General features: G+C 42.9%; 1 protein-coding gene across 4 annotated transcripts in view; it reads left to right on the top strand.

Moving 5' to 3' along the window:
* The window catches only part of EML4 (EMAP like 4), a 167,736-nt gene that overhangs the window by 61,670 nt on the left and 87,284 nt on the right, over positions 1-18,782 (top strand). Inside the window, exon 1 of one of the 4 annotated variants that reach the window (XM_072856813.1) lies at positions 8,043-8,334. The exons of the other annotated variants lie outside the window; for them this stretch is intronic. Within the exon in view, the coding sequence (XP_072712914.1) occupies positions 8,268-8,334 (67 nt within the window). The 5' untranslated portion in view covers positions 8,043-8,267. Of the gene's footprint in view, positions 1-8,042; positions 8,335-18,782 lie in introns of those variants that run through there. 4 annotated transcript variants of the gene reach the window in all.

Below are 18,782 nucleotides of genomic sequence, written 5' to 3'. Positions count from 1 at the left end.
AAAAGGCGGGGGTGTGGGGGGAATAGTTTTTATTCTTTTAGTTTACTTCCTAAGCAAATATATATAGATTATTCCTTATCCTAAGCGCTCGGGAGCTTAGAGCAGTCAGTACTGTTGTCTCTTCTGCTAGTGAAGAAGTTGCTGTTAATTGTAGTCCCATCACCCCTAGTGTTTTGTTGACTTAGATCATGGACTTTCATCCTTCTCAAAGAACAGATGGATAAACTCTTCATTTGAGGCTTGATTAAATTCCTGTTAAAAGTCGTGACTTCAGTATGTTTTGGACTGTTCTCTTATTTTCCAGTTCTTACTGCTTGAAGATGACTAAGTAGATCTGGAGCACGGAAGTTTCTTGCAGTGAAGTAAGGACGTAGCGAGCTTGATCGTATACTGCCGTAACCATCCCCACCTCCTAGAGCCGGTGGTTTTGCAGTGTATGAAAATGCCTCTTAAGTAATATGATACCATCAAATTCCTGCTGCTTCTGACCTTCGGTAGGTCTCTGAAGCTTTGGTAAGCTGCATTCTCAGAAAATACAACTGCATTTCTTAAAGCCACCAAGGACCTTCTCCATTTTTCTTGTGTGGTGTTTTTCCCCCGTAGCATGGTGTGTCCTTGTCTACACCACAGCTGTTTAATCTGTAGTTCAGTTAGACCTCTACCACTGCACACCAAAGTTTCCCCTCTCCTTCTCCCTCTCTCTAATCAGCCTTTTTGTTCTTTGCTTGACCTTTAGCTGTCATAACAGGATTGATGATCCAGGGGAAGAAATTATTTTCCTGACCTATAGAATGTTTTTTCTGGCAATATCAACACACATTACTGTAGTCAAAAGTTGACCTCGGTCTTGACCTGTGAAAGAGCTAGCAATTAAAATGGTGGGTTGCTTGTTGTCTGTTACTGTCCTTTGGTTTTTCTCCAGAGAGACTGGCAAAGGTATCAGTTGTGTCAGCTTTTTTTGTAACATTACTATTCCTACCGGAAGAATAAGTTGGAAATCAATACCTAATTTTGTGTCAATAATGTTATTCAGACTTTTGAGTAAGTGTGACTTCTAGTCTGACAGATTTCATTTGTTGACTTAGTTGAAAAGTCTCTTTTGACCTCTGTGCATGAGCCAAGCTGATTCCTTCTAATGACAATTTTTTATCAGGCATTTCATGGAAATAATGTAGCTTGTTCTTCCCATTTTATATTCACCAAGTTTTAAAGCTGAAATATAATACTGATAACACTACTGAAAAACAAGAGAAGTAAATGGGAGTTTCCATATTTGTCTTAAAATAATTATATCTTTTATGTTCTTCCAACAGCATAGCTCACAAGCCTTGCCTGAGGATTTCTCAACAGTTCAATCCTATATTTGTAAATAAACCATGATGTTTTTATTGTGACCCATGTTACTGAAAGTACAAAATCTGTTGTCAACTGAATTTAAAGGAATGACACGACTGTAAAACTGTCTCTACAGATTCTCTTTAAACCACTTATAGTAGTCTGTGCCATCAGAAGGGTAATTAATTTATGGACTGTACAGCTGTTATATAATATGTCAAAACTCTGTGGCTGTAAATGATCTTTTGATAAGGTCAAACTCTGAAGTGTTGTAGTAGTTTAAGGTCTGACACCTACATCACATTTGCATGTACGAGATAATGTTTAAATCTGACATATTGTGTTTATGCTGCATGGTCACAAATGGAGATGATCACCCCACCCCTCAGGAGGAAGATTTCGGTTCTGCTGGCGTATGCAGAAGTCTGGAAGCCGAAAGGTGTTCCCAGCCATCTCGATTAAGCCAGACTAGTGTCTGTTTTTTCTTCCTCATTTACGTGCCATACCAAGACACATGGTTATATCTGAGCAACCCTCTGGGATGAGTTTCCCATCCCTGTCTGCTGCCCACAGAGTAGCTTTCTGTGCACAGCAAGGATTGCGTCGTCCCAGCGTGCTGCTGAGCCGGTCATTCTTATTCTCAATAAGAATTAGTTTTGTGTGAAGGATTGCTCTTTTTGTTGGCGGTGTTTTCGTAAAGGCTTTTCTAGTTCCTCAGCATCTCAAAGTGGATAGTAAATGAGAAACTCTCTAGTCTCTGTCATACATAGTGGACTCTTTCAGATTCTGATTTTTTTTTTTACACTTAATTTAGTTTATTTTTTACTACTTACAAAAGTAGTAAAAATAGTCAACATTGCAGCAGTATGTTAGTGGAAACAGACAACATTTGGAGATGTTTTAATATACAAGAATGACATTTAATCTTTTTTTGAAAGAATACGCAACTCTTAAGCAGTGTAATATTTCTAGAAGTAGATACTTTATTTTGAAAGTGCTTTGTTAGAAAACACTTTAGCAGTTGGTCTCTCCCCCACTGTTTCCCCACTTCTGCATGGCAAAAGCAACATTTTTCTTTTCTGTTGGCATGAGTTAAATGATTAGACAGCAGTAACGATTAGACAGCCATAACGATAGCTTTGGTATGACTACGACTACCAGTTAGTTGTCTTTATTAAGAATCAAACTTTTGCTGATTGCTTTCAGAAAATGGAAATGCTTTGTATTTAACAACCTTGTATGATTTCCCTGTAGTTTTAAAAATGTCACTTAGGCAAAACTGCTGTGTTTGAAGCTGTGTAGGTTCTTGACCAGAGAGGAAACTGTGATTATCCCCACAAAAATACAGACTGCACCTAACAAGGATGCTGCTGTTCAGACTCTTCCTTTTCTCAGGGGCAGGGTTGCACATTTTCATGGGCCACCATATAGGATATGTGGTCTGGACTGTGGCCTGGAACATATGCCCAAAATAAAATTTGCAGGAGAAACCTCTTTGTGGCTGTGTTTTAGATTTAATACGTTTTCATCTTGTTTGCTGGCTGTTTCTGTATTGCATTTGATGGGTAGGCAGGAAAGCAGCTGCAAGCAGTTTGCTGTGCAAGTGCTCCAAGCAGGCAGCGGAAGGCACGCTACAGCTGTGGTTTGATGTTATGCTCAGTGAAATACCAGCCTTAAACATTGCCACCCTTCCTACTCTCCACATCAGCCTGCTGCCACCTCAGTTGTGCTGGTGCAGCTGCCTCTGCAAACTAGAGTAAGCAGCTGATGCAGCAGAAAAGCCACCTGACAAAACCAGACATTCAGGTGGTTATTCTTAAAATATGCATGTGCATTTGGAGGGCTTTGTATTGTTTGTGGGTTTTCTTTTTCGAGTTAGGCAATGTGGTTTTGGGGAAAAAAAAATTCCCCATTCAGGTCCCTTTCCCGGGATGGTTGACTGGATGGACATGGGTATGGTTTAGTTCTGGAGGACAGCCTCAGGACAGCTTTCAAGATCTGATGTTTCCTATGAAACCTATTGTTTCTCATGTTTTCTGCATGCTAGCTCTGTTTGAGAAAAGCACCTGTAGGACAAAGGAGCTCAGCTCCTTTGGAAGGGGTCCAAAGGAGTCTGGAAGGGGTCATAAGGGAATGGCCTCCGGCACCGCTGTGTGCTCTCTGCCACGTCCTGCCCTGGCACTGCTCACTCAGGGACTGCACTCTCTTCTGTATCGGTTCTTGTTTCACTCAGTTTTCTGGCAATGAAAGGTGATTTACAAGTGTAGCTGTTTCACAATCACCTTAAGTCATCTGCGGGCAGAGCTGCTGTTGACGGGCATGGTTCCTGCTGCTCTTTCCAGCGGATGCTGCCACCTCCCTGCTGCTGCAACGTGCTTCCTTGTGCCATATGGCATGCAACTGGCCTGGTGAGTTTCCCTGTTTTGGTGTTGATGGGTTAGTTTTCAGCCTGTTGAGCCTCCCGGTGTGCTTCCCTGCACAGCCCCTCGAGGGGTTGTGCCAGTGGCAGGAGCAGGATAAGGATGGGAAGGATGCAGAAGAAGGGCGGGGGTGCTTATTTTAGCAGTAGCGCTGCCATATGCCACCTGTAAGTGACCTTAATCGTAGCCAAAGGTCCTGCCTTCCGTCAGTCTTGGTATCAGTGCTTCAGAGAATGGGACTTTAATAGGTTTTATTACAGTGCCAGCACCTGGAGTGAAGGGGAGGAGCGAGCAGAGGCTGCCGCATCCCACAGATGTTAATGGGAGCACTGGATCCTGCGAGGCTGCCCTTGTCCTTCATAGCTTATTAATCTCTGTATCCCTCGCAAGTCCTGATGCAAACAGGCCTGATGCAAGGAGCATCCTTAACCGAAGTGTGTGTTTTAAAACAGTGCTTCATTATTTTTGTCTCATCTGATGAGACGGTTTTGATCTGTTGTGCTAGTTAGGTGACTGCAGATAAAACATGGGTTTAGAAACAGTCTGTTGATTTCAGAAAGGGACCCCCCCCCGAAAAAGGACTAAAAGGATTAAAGTCTTTAGGAATTGGGGTAGTTATTGAAGAAATCATTGTTATTCTCTCTTTTCCATGGGGTAAAGCTAATACTGGAACAGACATGCATGCAGCTGCTGAAAGGTGATATTGTTTGGCCATGAGGTTAATTGCCAACTGAAACATTGCTGCAGTTTCTTTTCAGAAGGAAGAAAGCAAAGTAATTGAAGGATTGTTTGCCAGTGGAAATATGATTAGCTTTATACATATGAAGAAACAAAATTAACTAGTGCTGCCCTCTTGCAGTTCAACAGCAAGAGAGTCATTAAACTAATCTCAGTACAGTTATCACTTTATATTGTTTAGGTGCAGTTATGGCTACAGGTTTTCTGAAGGTAAGGTGGGTAGGGAGAGTTTTCAGTAATCCTTTGAAGGGAAGATAAGGTGATTGCCTCATGCAGCAGCTCTTGGATCTGCAGTCTCCTAAATTTGAAGGAGATGGAGACCCTTGTTCTGTGGAAACAGGCTTAGACTTTTTCAAAATTCCATGTAACTGCAGGTTTTTTCTTGGTAGCAGGGTCATTTGCCAAGGAAACTCAATAAATAATCTTCCTCTTTGGGTTTTAATTACTAAAAGGCATCCTGGGGACAAGGTGTCTGTTCTGCAGTCTGTGCAGCTGGGGGTGCAGTGGCTTTGGTGGAGGCACCCCCAGTTTCCTTGGCTGGGTTTGGGTCACTGAAAGGCAATGGTTGGGGTATGGGGCAGGGGACCCGCTGCTTCCTCCTCTTCACGTGGAAGTGTTGACTCCAAAGGGTTCATGCCTTCCTACGTCTCTCTTCAAAAGCTGGAGGAACCATTTGCTCCCACCTCTGAAAAAAATGTGGGTTGGAGGGCTTTTTGGTGCGTGAAAACCTGAAGCGTCTAAAATTACTCCTTTCATAGGTTCATAATCTGACTGCTGCTGCTGTGGTCTTTGAGACATCTGCTGTTCTTAGCACATGTATAATGTTCCTAAATACGTGTATGTTGGGGACAAACAAAATATTCTGTGCTTGTATAACGTGTGTGGCTCTATTCCTGATCTTTAACTTGCTTTATTATGTTAGATTGAAGAGGGTTGTTCCCCCCTGCCATGGTGTGACATTGTACTTTGCACCACTAATATTCTGAGAGGTTTTTTTCTAGGCAAAGGTTACTTGCCTGTCATATGTGTTTTATTTTGGTCTGTGCCATATTTTAAGTACTTGTTTCATCATTTGTGCTTACCTAAAATACTTAAGAGGAGTTCCTCCTCATCCCCCACCATTCGTGTTAAATAACAGCAAGGAAGAGGAACCTGAGATGGTGTTTAAGCCTGCAAAGGTTAGAGATAGCTGTTGAAGATAGCGAGATTGCTTAGAAGGACAGGTATGGGGCAGAGTTGGAGGAGTGAAAAAAACAAATGAGGAAGGCTTTCATGAGAGATTTACAGGCAAATCAGGGAATTTTGATCCAAATCCGCAGGCCAACGAGGAACAGGCGATGGGTGGCTTGAAACTGCTTCTGCCATTTTCAGGGTGAGCTGTATACAGTGCGCCATCTGAAAACTTATTTCAACCATTAGTGTTCAGAGGATCATTCTGAAGGTGCTCTAACATTTGCTTTGGTTCCTTCTGCCTCACCCTGCGTGCTCTTGATTTGGCAGGCATTAAGCTCTGTTTAAAATACTGCCCTAATGCAACTTTTATTTTCCCTATGCTGAGGAAATCCATTCTTTTTAGAGCTAAAAATCAGGGTCATAGATGTCTGGAAATAATCAGTATTTCATATCCTTTTAGTACTGTAGGAGATCCTGACTTTTTTATACAAAGTGTCTTACTTACTCTAAAAATGAGACATTCTAAAAAATTTTATTAGTTTTGAACTACATTGGATGCTTCCTGCCAGTTGTATGTAATCTGTCATCATTTGGAGCACTAATGGCCACTTAAAATGGCAAATTAAGCCTCTTTCTGCTCTCTGTGCCAGTCTTTACCCGCACACACAATGTCTGTTTGGCCTCATGGAAGATTTTTGCCCGCAATTTCTTTCAAGGCTTCGTAGTTGTATTAGGAAGGATGTTGAATTTTAAGGGATACCAAAATGTACGTCCATGCGCGTCAAATAATTCCGTGTCTCCAGCCCACCCAAGATAAGACTTAGTGTTTCATCTTGCAATGAGGATTGTTTAATCTAACGACGTGATGCAACATAGTGGTTGGGACAAATTGGAAGTATGAGTTCTTGGTTGGTCCTGGTGCCGTGGCTGTGTGTTGAGGCCCTTGGCTTTAGTTAGGGTCCTTTCCTTAGTTCTGTGCCCTTGCCTTTTACTCTCTACTGTCTTCCACCATTCAGTTTCTTAGTCCCTTCCTTTTATTAATCATGGTAGTTGTCTGGCTGGCTTCATACTGCAGAGCTGTGTTCAGCTGAATGCCTTTCTCTTTTTTTTAAATCACTGTAGAGGTCGATTCCTCCAGTGTGTCAGGAGCTGCTGGAAAAGGAAGATACTGCTGAAATTACGTAGACTGATAATTCTGGGGAAAACATACAAAACCCTTTGTGTTCTGTCTTAACTATATGTGTTGTTACGAACCTTCTTATCAACCATTCGTTTTTGAGGGTGTAAAGTGCTGCCCCTCCTTGTTTTTTGAATGGAGACGTGGACTTCCCCCATGCATATCCCCCCCCCCCCCCCCCCCCCCGTTGTCTGGAAATCAAAACTTTAATCCAGAGTTATTTAATATACTTGCAAAGCTTGAAAATAATAAACTATTTGAAGTATGATAGAGAGATGAGGCAAAATATATGCAGTACATATTCACAAATAGTTTTGTTTTGACATTTATCTTGCTGTAGTCATTCTGCCAATTGGCTTCAGGCACGGCTACCAAAAGAATGAACACATGTTGCATTCATTAGTTCTCATCTGGCTGTGCTTCATCTTGCAAGACGGACGAAATCACGATCACGCTAAACAGATTGTAATGCGTTTATAATACGAGTTCCCTTCTGCTGAATACAGCGATAGCTTTGCAAAGCTGCTGCTTTTAAGCCACGATGTTTTGCTTCATTTTAATATAATGGATACGAGCATATTGCCGGTGATGTCATTGCGTTTCCGTCTCGAAAGACGTCATATGAAAAATATTCAAATATAATACTAAACAAGCAACCATCCCCTTCTCTACCTCCCCCTCCCCCGTGTGAACTTTTCATGTCATGTTGTGCTTTGAGTGACACTGGATCCGCGGTGCTTCTGACACACAGACAGACGCGCTTTGGAACAATAACGGTTTATGTGAATTGACCGAGTATAAAAATCCTTTTCGTTAGTCATTTGCCGTTCTCCTGTACGCTCAGACCGAGGGCAAAAGGATCGCTGTTGGCTTTTTGCCGTTAACGTCAGACTTTTAAGAGGTGCCGTGAGTACCTTGCGGCGCGAGTGCCGTGGCGAAGGGGGATGGCGGGTTGACAGCCCAGCTGCTGTGCCTTCGGATGGGCAGGGTGCGAGGCCCTGTCTGTGTGTGCAGAGCAGCCCCTTTCCTGCGTGGGAGCAGGTCGGCGACCTCCGCGACCCGAGGAAGAGGCACGGGAGCCGCGGTGCCGTGGCGTTCGAGGGGCAGCCGCGTTCCGGCGCTGCCTGCGCCCAGCGAGTGCCTGAGTGCGCGGCTGACGTCTGAGGTTAGCCACTCCCTGCGGCAGCCGCCGAGTTTTGTCCCTATCCCACCCCCCCGAGCCTCTCGCTCTCGCCGGGGCTGCGGGGAGAGGCGGCGGGGACCAGCCGCCTCCGGCAGCGCTCTGTGGTGGGCCAGCCGGCCCGGGAGGGTCTCCTCAGAGCCCGCGGCATGCCGGCCCGGCCGGGGCGCGGGGGCTCGCTGTGAGCCTCGCCGGGAGGGCGGCGGGGGCCGGCTTGGCGTCGCTGGCGGCGTCGGTGCGAGGAATGGAAGACAGCTTGCCCTGCCTGGCCGCAGCCTGCGACCCCTCGGTGCTCGTCAACTTCTGCACGGGTAAAGTACCGCCGCCTGCCCCGCGCGGGGAGGGCCCGCGCCGCCACGCTCCTCCGGCCCGCCGCTCAGCGCGCCTGTGAGGGCTTGGAAAATGACCGCCGGCTCTTTTCCTTCAGCTGTTCCCTTCCCTGCAGGGGAGAAAGGGGAAATCTGTAAAGTAAACGCCGGGGTAAATATTTATCTGTCTGATTAAGTTTAACGCTGCGCCCTCACCAGCAGCCGGCAAGGTGTGCTCACTCAAAGACTGAGGTGGCTCGCTGCCGCGCAGCATCCTAACCTCGAGAAAATTAGAAAAATAAAATTAAGTAAAGTTTTGATCTGTGTGGATAGCAGAGAAGGTGACAGGAAGATAATGACAAAGTTAATGCTTGCTGGACAGAAGGCTCCTGGCGTGGCGGCTCCTGCGGCGTGGGTGCTCGCACCGCCGCCTCGGCAGCGTGGCTCGTACCGGGCGTCCCAGCCCGGCCTCTGAACTGGGAGGGCGAAGTATTTTGTGCCAGAGACCCTTTGCAGCCCTCGGGGAAGAGCTGCTTCTGTGTGTCCCGTCTTTCCTTTCGACCCCTTCAGTTTTACGCTTCATAAAGGAAAAGCGAGAGGAAGGCTGGGCGGGAAGCGTGGGCTGCGTGCGGGCCTCAGGCAGGAGGCAGTAAAGGCTCATTCAGAGCAGGTAGTTCATAACTGGATCTGCTGCGGCTCCAGCCCTGCGCGCCGCTGTGCTTTGTGTGTGTGTAAAACATGCGTTTGCCTCTCAGAACGAAGGGGTTTTTTCCCCACTTTATTTTTACGGGTGTCGTGGTAAAAACAAAGGATTTCAATGCGTACTTCCTTTCTTTAAATAGCTCCTAGCAAACCAGCCTCTCTTGAGTGTAAACCGGGTAATGAATTCCAGCATTCTAGCTGTATTGACCGAAAGTTTGTGAGTTAAGTCTTAAGAAGACCAACCAAACAAATAACCTCCACCCCCACCAGCAAATCAGATCAGAGATAAAATGTATTGCTCTTGTATACAGTGGGGTAATGTGTTACTGCAAATGAAACAAATGTCACTGAGCAGCTCCTCTTTGTTTGCTGATTCATGCCGTGCAGTTTTGATACGAATACAGCATCTTGCATAGAAAAACTTACACTTCTGGCCTAAAATACAATGGTCAACAGGAAAGTTTGTTTAAAAAAAAAAAAAAAAGGGCAGGTATTTAATGCATAGATTTCTATGTGCATTTAGTGAGAGAAAGGAATGACCTTGCTTCAGTGTACTTTCTTCAAGTGAGCAATGCGCTGTACTTTATCTGCTTCAGAATTCAAAGCATTCAGTTTAGAATTCAAGATGTTGCAACTCTCGGGAAAGAGGGGGGGTGAATTACAAATTTTAAAATTACAAGTGCTTCATACAATCTTTTGCAGGCTTGCAAGGATTTTTAGGGTAGAAAAGAAAGGCTAATGTTTAACTGTTTATCTTCAGAACAAAATTCACAAGAACAGCATTTTTTATGGCTGTAACTTGCAACATTGTTATTGATCAGTAGAGGTTTCTGTTAAGACATTTCCATTGACTTTGATGGCTTTTAGGAAGAGTTTCTGTGGTTGTCTGTAAAAAATATAGCAGTGTCTCAGACTTGAGCTTGAGGCATATCTTGAGTTTTGGAAGTGAGTGTGGCATGATGGACTTACCTTTGAGATTTGTCTAGAAATCCAGCAGAATAAGGTGCAAGAAATACGTTCTTTTCTCAATGCATATGTTCCACTTCAATTTTTTTCTGTATCGTAGAAAATAATTTTGACTAAAATCTTGGTACAAGACTGAGGATTTTGCTGAATAAGAGTTAAAGACAGCATTTGTAATTAAAAGAAAATGTGGCTTTGCATACTCTTAGCAGTGTAATGTATTCTGCTGATTTAAAACTTGATTCCTACTTATATCCTTAAACCTAATGTACCTTTATATAAAGTTTTCTGAGGAATGTGTGTCGGCTGGCAGATAAACTTACAGTGATAAGAAACTGGTATGATAGAGAATCAACAAGTGCTTTGTTCATATGACATTTCTAACCTCATCCTCGAGAGCTAAAAGCCTTGAGGGCTTTTAGCAACTTTGCAGTGGTAACAAGTAGGAAAAAGCCTGAGATTAAACTGTAGAAAGAATTTATTTTTTTTTCTTTGGCCATACATGCTCATTCTTGCTTTATTTGAAGGAGATTAAGGCTCTGTATTAACAGTAGGGTATTTCAGGTGAGGTTTTAGGGGAGAACAATTTTTTTAAATAAGTATCTTATAGTGCTTTTCGATAGGAACTTCTCTACCTTACCTTTAATTGTGACTTGTTTTGTGCACAGATGTGCACAATACATATGCCCAATTACTAATTTCTTGCCAAAGCTAAAAATAAATTCCTAATTCAGCAGTGAAGAACTAGCACTCACTTTTAACATATGGGATATCAGTGCTGATGGGCAGTTTAATCAGATTTTTAAAAAAGCTTGTTTGAAATCAGTAGGGACAACTTCTTTTTTTCTACTTGTATTTAATTAGCCCTTTATAACTAAAGCTAAGGCAAGAGCTTATGTCATAACATGTCCCTTCAGGAAGCTCTTAGCTATCAAATTAGATCTGGGCTAGGATTTAGCTTAGGTGATACAGATCAGTATAGAAATTTTCAGTTTGACCAAGGAAAATATTTATCTGCAAACAAAACTTTAATTTTGCATGCTTCTTGGGTAAATATTTGCCTCCATGACACTTGGCATTGTAAACAGTATTTATAAATGGGGAAAAAAAACCCCAAAAAACAAACCACCAACGTCCCCAAATTTGTAAACTTTATTGCTTTCAGACTCTTAAATTGATGTGGATACATTTATCTTTAATGTTAAGACTGGTAGAGGGTTTGCTTGGGTGGTGTTTCACAATGGGGATTTGCCACTTGCTGGAGGCGTTGCTGGTAAAGGTGGCGGTGTTGTGGTGGCTCTGCAGGGTTTCCGCAGGGATGAGTCCGAGTCCTGCTTGGGCTTGGTGCCGCTCACCCATGGGGTATCACTGTGCCTCGGAGGGCACCTTGGCTGGCAGAGGCTTTGCCCTCCGCCTTGCTGGCAGGGGGTGACAGTGGCCAGTGCAGGGTGCTGCTCCATGCCTTACTTCCCTGCCCAGGCACCTGTGGAGAAGTAGTGCTTACTTTGAATTAGTATCTAACATATAGGACTTTGCTTTAAGTATTTAGATGTTACAAGGGCTTTTTTCTTTCTAGTCCCTGTTATGTAGGCAAAAATAGACAAATTTGACACAGAAGTCCTACTTTCAGCTTAATATTTTACCTAAAATGGTTAGGTACTGGATGGGGACCTAACCAAGTTAAATACACCAAGTATCAGCCTATTTCAGGGGATTACATCTCCCTAAATAGTGTTTTTCTTATTGTCTTGGACTGCCACAACTACAACATTTGTGCTGATGCAGTGAGACAACTTTTTAAATGAGACAACTTTTGCTGTAATTGCATTGAAAACTTTTGAGCTAGCCTTACTCTAGGTACTGCCAATAATAATGATGATAAATGTAAAACTCCATATCACTATCTTAATATTTTTTTTAAAATAAAATGAAAAAAACCAGTCTGAAAAAGTCTGTACCTCTTAGTTAATTCACCTAAAATGTTACGATATTCGGTATTTGATTAAAGTGTCTGAATCCAGCGTTCAGTGAGCAGCCATTTGTGCTGGGGCTTGAGAGTCGGGCTTGCTGAATGACCCAAGACTCATTTAAGCATTTTTGCTACAGGAAGTTATATTAGTGAGGAGGTTTAAAGAATTAAAAGCTATATAAAAATAGTATTGGCCACAGTCCTGGGCTAGAAATGTGTTAATAGTTTCTCTGAACTAGCTTTTCTGTTTTCCAGAAAAACCTATTTGATAGTAGCACGCTTAAAGAACCGCAGTGAGTTTCCTGGGTGAAGGAGGCAGAGTGTTTTATTTTCTAGAAATAAAGAAATGCAACACAGCTACTCCACAAGAGCTGGGGCTCCTTCTCCCCAAGGTTACGGTAGTCTGAATGCTTTAGGCTGTATTTTGGAAAAATTCTCTTCTTCCTATTGATCCCCCAACAGAAAGGCCAACTGGTCCCTACCAGGAGGAACAGTAGTCGCCAAGAAATGAATGCAAAGGGTTGCATTTTTGTAGACGTGGCCATTCGTGGTTGTAATTGAAGGTCTGAAATGCCTGGAAATGGGTCTTTTCAAATACAGGGACGGATGGGATATTACTTTCCTTTTGTATGCTTCTTTGCTGCTTATACCATACTTTATAGAAGGAAATGATGATAGCCGCCACTCTTTACTGGCATAATTTTCCACATCAGTTCAACCTCTTCAGCTAGGATCCTTGGCTTATGTCTAGAGGTGAAATCCCATCTCATTATAGTTCGTGAAGATACCATTGCTGCCTATTACGCAGCCATAGGTCTACCAGATTTTGCAGAATAATGTATACTTGTTTTTAAGTTCTACTTCCTGATCAGGTTAGTATAGTTTTACTTACCACCTTCTACTAATTTGGCAGAGTTAAATGAAGCTTTTATTGAGCAGTTATATTGAGTATATATGCACAGTTGGACTAAGCAGTATTTACTTGCTGAGCCTATGCTTAATGAAGTGATCTGTAAGCTAGATGTCTAGCTGTTTCCAGGCTTCATTACATTAAATTTATTGTCAAAGTGCCATTTCCTCTTCAGGTACTACTCCCTTTCCAGGTAACCAAGAGAAGGGACGTGCCTGGTCTGACCCGGCTGTGCGCAGGACGGGCTGGTGTGGTGGCATTGCGCAGAGCCGTGGGGATCCCTCTGTTAGGTCAGACATGGTGTTTGACTCTGCACATCGCTGACTGCAGACGTGCTGTAAATGTTTGCATGTACACAACTCATTAAAAATCTTTCAGTGTATGTCTCAACTGAGAAGCAAAAAAAGTATATCTGGTACATACTTTGGTAAATATCTGAATTATTACACTATAATACGAGACTGAATATCTGCAGTATCGCACTGTAACAGCAGTGCTATGTAGATACAACATAAAATTACAAATATCATAAACATCCATAGGGGTTTTCATCTCACACTGTTTAGAAGGTTAATACTTACCCTGACTCAGTGGAAAAGTCTAATTTCTTTAACTTGATTGTTAACTTTCAAAAATGTGGTTACATTTTTGGTAATGTTTCTTCTGCTTTGCCTGTTCAGGTGTCTATCTCACTTCTAACAGTTCTAGGAATATGTATTAGTCATCAAAAGGGGGTTGAGAAGATAATGATGACTTGTCAGGTAACGGTCAGCATTTTCTTAGCAGTCGCAGAAAGTAATTGCAAGGTGAAGTAATTGCAAGCTACACTTGAAGTTGCTGAAGTACCAAAATTGGTGAAATATCAAAGGTGCAGTTGATGCAGCAAACTTGTCATTAAAGGTCAGATGAAAAGGTTCAGACTGCACACACTTCCTCAGCACTGAGTCTTTGCTCTCAAATTTTGAGTAATGCCCAGATTAAGAAACCTAAGAAAGTATCTTTATGAACCCTACATCACACCCCTGCTTCAACCAGATAAGTAAATTAATCAGGAAAGCAGCAGCATTGGAAACGTCCCTTTTGCAGGATGGAAAACTAAAGTGTTTCTTCAGCCTGCTCATTCTGCAGTGAGACAGAGTGGCTCTGAGAGCAGAACTTGCAAAGAAACACAGAAAAACTGCTGGACATGCAGAACCCGCCTTGTGAGCGGCACAGGAGAAGGAATGACCAGATGTGACAGTCATTAGTCACAGCTGTTTATTGTGTGATGAGAAGATGCTCTGATGTATCATAAAACCAGATAGAATTTAGGTGCTGTGTCTTCTGCCTTTGTTCTTCACTCACAGCACCTTTTTTATTCTTCATATGCTCTGAAAAATGCATAAATTTATTGGGTTTTGCCCTTGTTTGCTTGTGATGCTCTTCAGAAGCATTTAAAACCATGAGAATACCTAGTCAGATTTCTGATACCTATGAAATGCACTGAAGGGAGCATTCCCTTCCATGAGAAGCTGATTGAGTTGGTCCTTCAGGTTTTGCAGGCTGTTGCCACCGTTGCTTTTACCCATTTGGTCAATGCCTTAAGTGTCACGGTGTCTTGAGCAATAAGGTGGGTTTGGGTGTTTTTTTCAGATGACAAGGGGAAAAAATCGGAGCTGGAAGTGGCTTTTGGTTCCTGAGCGGTTTGCACTGATCACGTGCAGTTCCTATATTGGGGTTAACATTACGCGGCTGGTGGTGAAGTGGCCCTGGGGGCTGTTGGGCAGGAGTTTGGCAGGAGCTGGCAGGGGCAAAGCTGTGCTCCTGGCCTTGCTCCCTCTGCACCAGAGCAGTGACGCTGCTGGGGCAGGGTCACTTGTCCTCTCCTCCTGCGGGTCGACGCCGGGAGATCTTCCCCAGCTCTCAGAGGTGTACAGGCTGCGCTTTGTGTAGCACTCTTGTACGAGGACTTTTTGCTCTGCAAGTTGCAGGTTGCAAAGGATGGTCACACCTAGTTAGAGTGTGGGTTTGCACACGAGCTGCAGAGGACTAAGCGAAGGAGGAAACTTACACTGTGTTGACACAGTAGGTTAGTAAATGTGCATTAATAGGTTAAACAGCCTGGCATTTACTCTTGAGTAAGAATGTGTGCTTGGGTAGTTACTACATGGAAGCTGTTTACTCCCTCTTGGGCTCGCTCCCTGGTAGCTTATGTGGCCATACCCCACGTTGTAGCCCAAAGAACATGCTCATACCAGCTGAGTTTTCTTTCCTGCTAACGCTAAAAATAAAATAAAAATTGTAAAATTAAATTATTGGAAAGGTTAGAAGATGCTGAAAATGTATAAAACAATTTTGTTCTTACTGATATATTCTGTTGTGGTGGTGGTGGGGGGGAATCCTTTTCATGCATGAAGGATCCTGTTGTTTTGGCTGGCAGTATTATGCAGAAATAGCATGCTCCTGGATGGTTCTTTTATACATATAAATAGCTGAATTAGTATAGCTAATGCTTAATAAGTGTATGTAGAATTAATCAATCTTAAAACATAAGCAGTAAAGGAATAAACTGGATTATTCTGTGGTTTAAGATGATAGCTGCTTTCAGAATAACTATTATTTTTTGGCTTTAGATTGTTCCCCCCACAGATATCAAACAAAGTCATAGAAATCTCCAGGATTTTAAAAAGGGAAGAGAACTGAACTGCGAACACTGGAGACCTACAACATATAGCTTTTTCCAGTATATTTTTCACTTCATTAGTTTGAAGTGTATTAGTGTGAAACTATAGACTTTCTTTCCATGGGCTGCAAGCAGGCTTTACCTAGCGTTGCTGTTCCTGATGTGTTATAGAAAGCTGGAAGCGACACCGTGTGTACTGAAGAGAAGAGCTTTGAGGTAGGTCTGCGAGGAAGTGATGGCCGACATGGCGGTGGCAGGATGAGCAGCAACAGAGAGGCTGTCTGCTGGCATCAGTGCTAGTGTACATTTGCAGCAAAATGTTCCTGCTTTTTTTTAAACTTGTGAACTTTAGCACATAAAGGTTCTCATTTTTGAGGAGATTTTGGTTGGTGTCAGTTCTTGATTAATTAATCCCTTGATTTTGGGGGAGAAGGAAGAAAATGGGTAAAAATGCAGCTTATTCCTGGTTCATGACACTGCTGTTACTTAGTCACAACCAGATTTAATTCTTGTTTCCCTATCAAGTATTTGTAGTACTTGACCATTTCAAATACCAGACACATCCATGGTCAGTCCCATATCCCTTGCTATTTGTAGAGATGTTTTCTTTACCTAAAAACTGTCGCTTTGTAGCAAATAGTGGGAAAAGAAACCTGTAGATTTTTTCCACTTCAGAGGCTCCATCTATGGAAAGAACAGACTATAAGTAATCTGTTGGTTTACGATACAAAACATGATGTATTTTATTTAAGCAACTTTGATAGAAATACGGTCCCTTTTATGTTTACAAAATTGAGCAAACATTCCACATAAATCCTTTGGGAAGGAAGGAAAAGATAGCCCTGTGAAAAGGCAATGTTTTTCCCATGCAGGCAAATTCCATGCACGCGTTCATGATAGTTTCATATGATCTTTCAATAGCGATTATGACACTTCAATTTTGTGTAGTACTTCTACATAAAATATGCTCAAGGTGAAATTTTAGAAGGTCTTAGCCTGCCTACGTCGTCCAAAATGTTCTGCTCAGTGATTGATTTTTCTCTGAGAAATTGTAGCATCACATAACACTGTTTCCATGTTTGCTTGCAGGTGAATCGATTCTGAAACCTGCTTTGTAGCTTAGCCTAAATAAAGATGAGACCTAATTCCTCCCTTTCCAGTGGAGTTTTCCATTTTAAGCATGATAGTGCCAGGATTAGCAACTGAAATTATCATTGAAGCTGGCTTCATTTTTATGTATTGCATTTCTGTGGAAGCAGCCTAACTATACGTTTTTAAAAATATATGTATAGTCACACATATAGAAGTCTGTCATGCTGTTCAAGAGTTTTTCCTCTTCATGAATTAAATCAGTTTAATTTCACAATTTCCTCATTCATTTGTAGAGCATTTGTGGAAACTTATTGTTGGTAGTGTCCTTACTAAGGAAGACGTGGCAACACTTGATGTTCTGCAGTCTGAATTGTTTAAACACTTGATGATCAACACTTGATGATCTGCAGTCTGAATTGTTTAAAAGAGTATCTTTCTTTGTAAAATAATAATCGTTAATAATAAATATTTCTACAGCTGTTCAGATACAGCATGTTGCAGAATGGCAGGATTGATGACTGGGCAGACAGTCTCCTGTCAGGCAGCAGCAGCCACAGCAGCAGGAAAGGTGTGAGCAATGCTTTCCACCCACACCTTGTTTATAGGTGTTAACTTCAAAGCTTTGCTGGGACTGTTTAATTGCTAACATAATAAACCAAAAGGAGCTTAACTAAAGAACTAGTCAGTTTTTAAATTGTATTTATGCTCGGTTTCCCTTTTTGAGGGTGGCTGTTGACTTACACCAGTATAGATATTTCTGCTTGCTGTCTGATCTGAAATGTTTTCTGTGGCACACAAGGTGCACATTTCCCTTTATTTCTCAATACTTGCTCCTCTTTAGTAACTGAAATGGAGATTGTGACTAATGTGCGATAAGTAGTTGCAGATACCACCTTACAGGTGGGCTGTGTGGGAGTCACGCAGCTTGTGCTTTATTCTTGAAACTAAGCAGATAGTTTAGGAGCGTCTATACTATGGCTAGTCGGTACAGAGAAGTTTTAGTTATTTTCTATGCAAAAAAACCTGAAACCCACTGTTGGTTTGGTTCCACCTGGAGTAAGCATTAGCTGTTGCAGAGGCGTTCCTCCAGTACCAAAGCTGCAAGCAGTTGCAGAAATTGGGGAAGCATCTTGGTGGCGGTAAACAAAAGTGGGATTTTAACTGCTGCTGTTGGAAGTGTTGTGTTGGATCTAGCTTGTGATTAGAGAGATTTAGTCTCGCACTCCCAAGAAACAATGGACTTCTAAAAATATCAAAAGCAAACCTTATGTCTGTTCTTGCATACAAGATACAGGAGAGTTTTTATGACTGAGAGATGGTATCCCCTGCTGCAACAGCGGGTGTAACATTTTCAACGCAGAGCTGGGGCAAGGCGTACCTTCTGTAGGAGATGCTGCCTGCTGGGATGGAGCGTGACAGGCATGCAAGCACAACCGGTCGCCCTGGCCGCTCTGCGGCAGCACCTCAGCCGAGGTGGGTGGTCACGGGAGAAAACTTAACACTGGAATTAATATTCCTTTCAGAAGGCTTGTCTCTCTTAATAGAGCTTATTTTTTACAAGGGAGGGAGCGTATTGTCATCCTTAGCTTTTGGATAAGAAAATGCAAAGAAGGACAATAACTTTTCAAGGTCACTTGAGCTTGTCGGAGAGAAAGTTGGCATTTTACTGAATGAGCTCTGGTATTGAGAGGTAATAAAGCAGTGGCCGCACAGGCGTGTGAATAAGTGGAAGGAATTCGTATACCTGAAATAGCAGAAAACTAAGATAAGACAGTGAGTTGCTAAGTCTCCTTCCAAACAGATTTTACCTTTATCTGAAATCACGGTGTCCTGTGACTTGGAGAGATAAGAGCCGTCAAATACCCTGCTGTGTACGCCAGCACTGGTGCCTCTCCCCTCCTCTGGTGTAAGCATGTTTCTGCTGAACACAAAACCCGGCCAGATCCTGCTTTTCCCAGCAGAGCCAAAAGGGAAGGCTTCCCCCGTGGGGGAGAGAAGTGTTTTGGGAGAGGGAGCTCCCAGAGCCCAGGGGGATGCCAGCACCACGAAACCAAATTGCAGTGGGTTGGTGGCTTGTGGGGAGCCACCAGCCTCCCTGGGAGAGGGCGCGGGGCTCTGTCCTGTGGGAGGAGCATGGCATCCTGCGCTGCTGT

The sequence above is a fragment of the Ciconia boyciana genome, chromosome 3 (assembly GCF_034638445.1).
Source record: "Ciconia boyciana chromosome 3, ASM3463844v1, whole genome shotgun sequence".
In the NCBI taxonomy this organism is placed as follows: domain Eukaryota; kingdom Metazoa; phylum Chordata; class Aves; order Ciconiiformes; family Ciconiidae; genus Ciconia; species Ciconia boyciana.
This window is presented reverse-complemented; position numbering and strand designations above follow the sequence as displayed.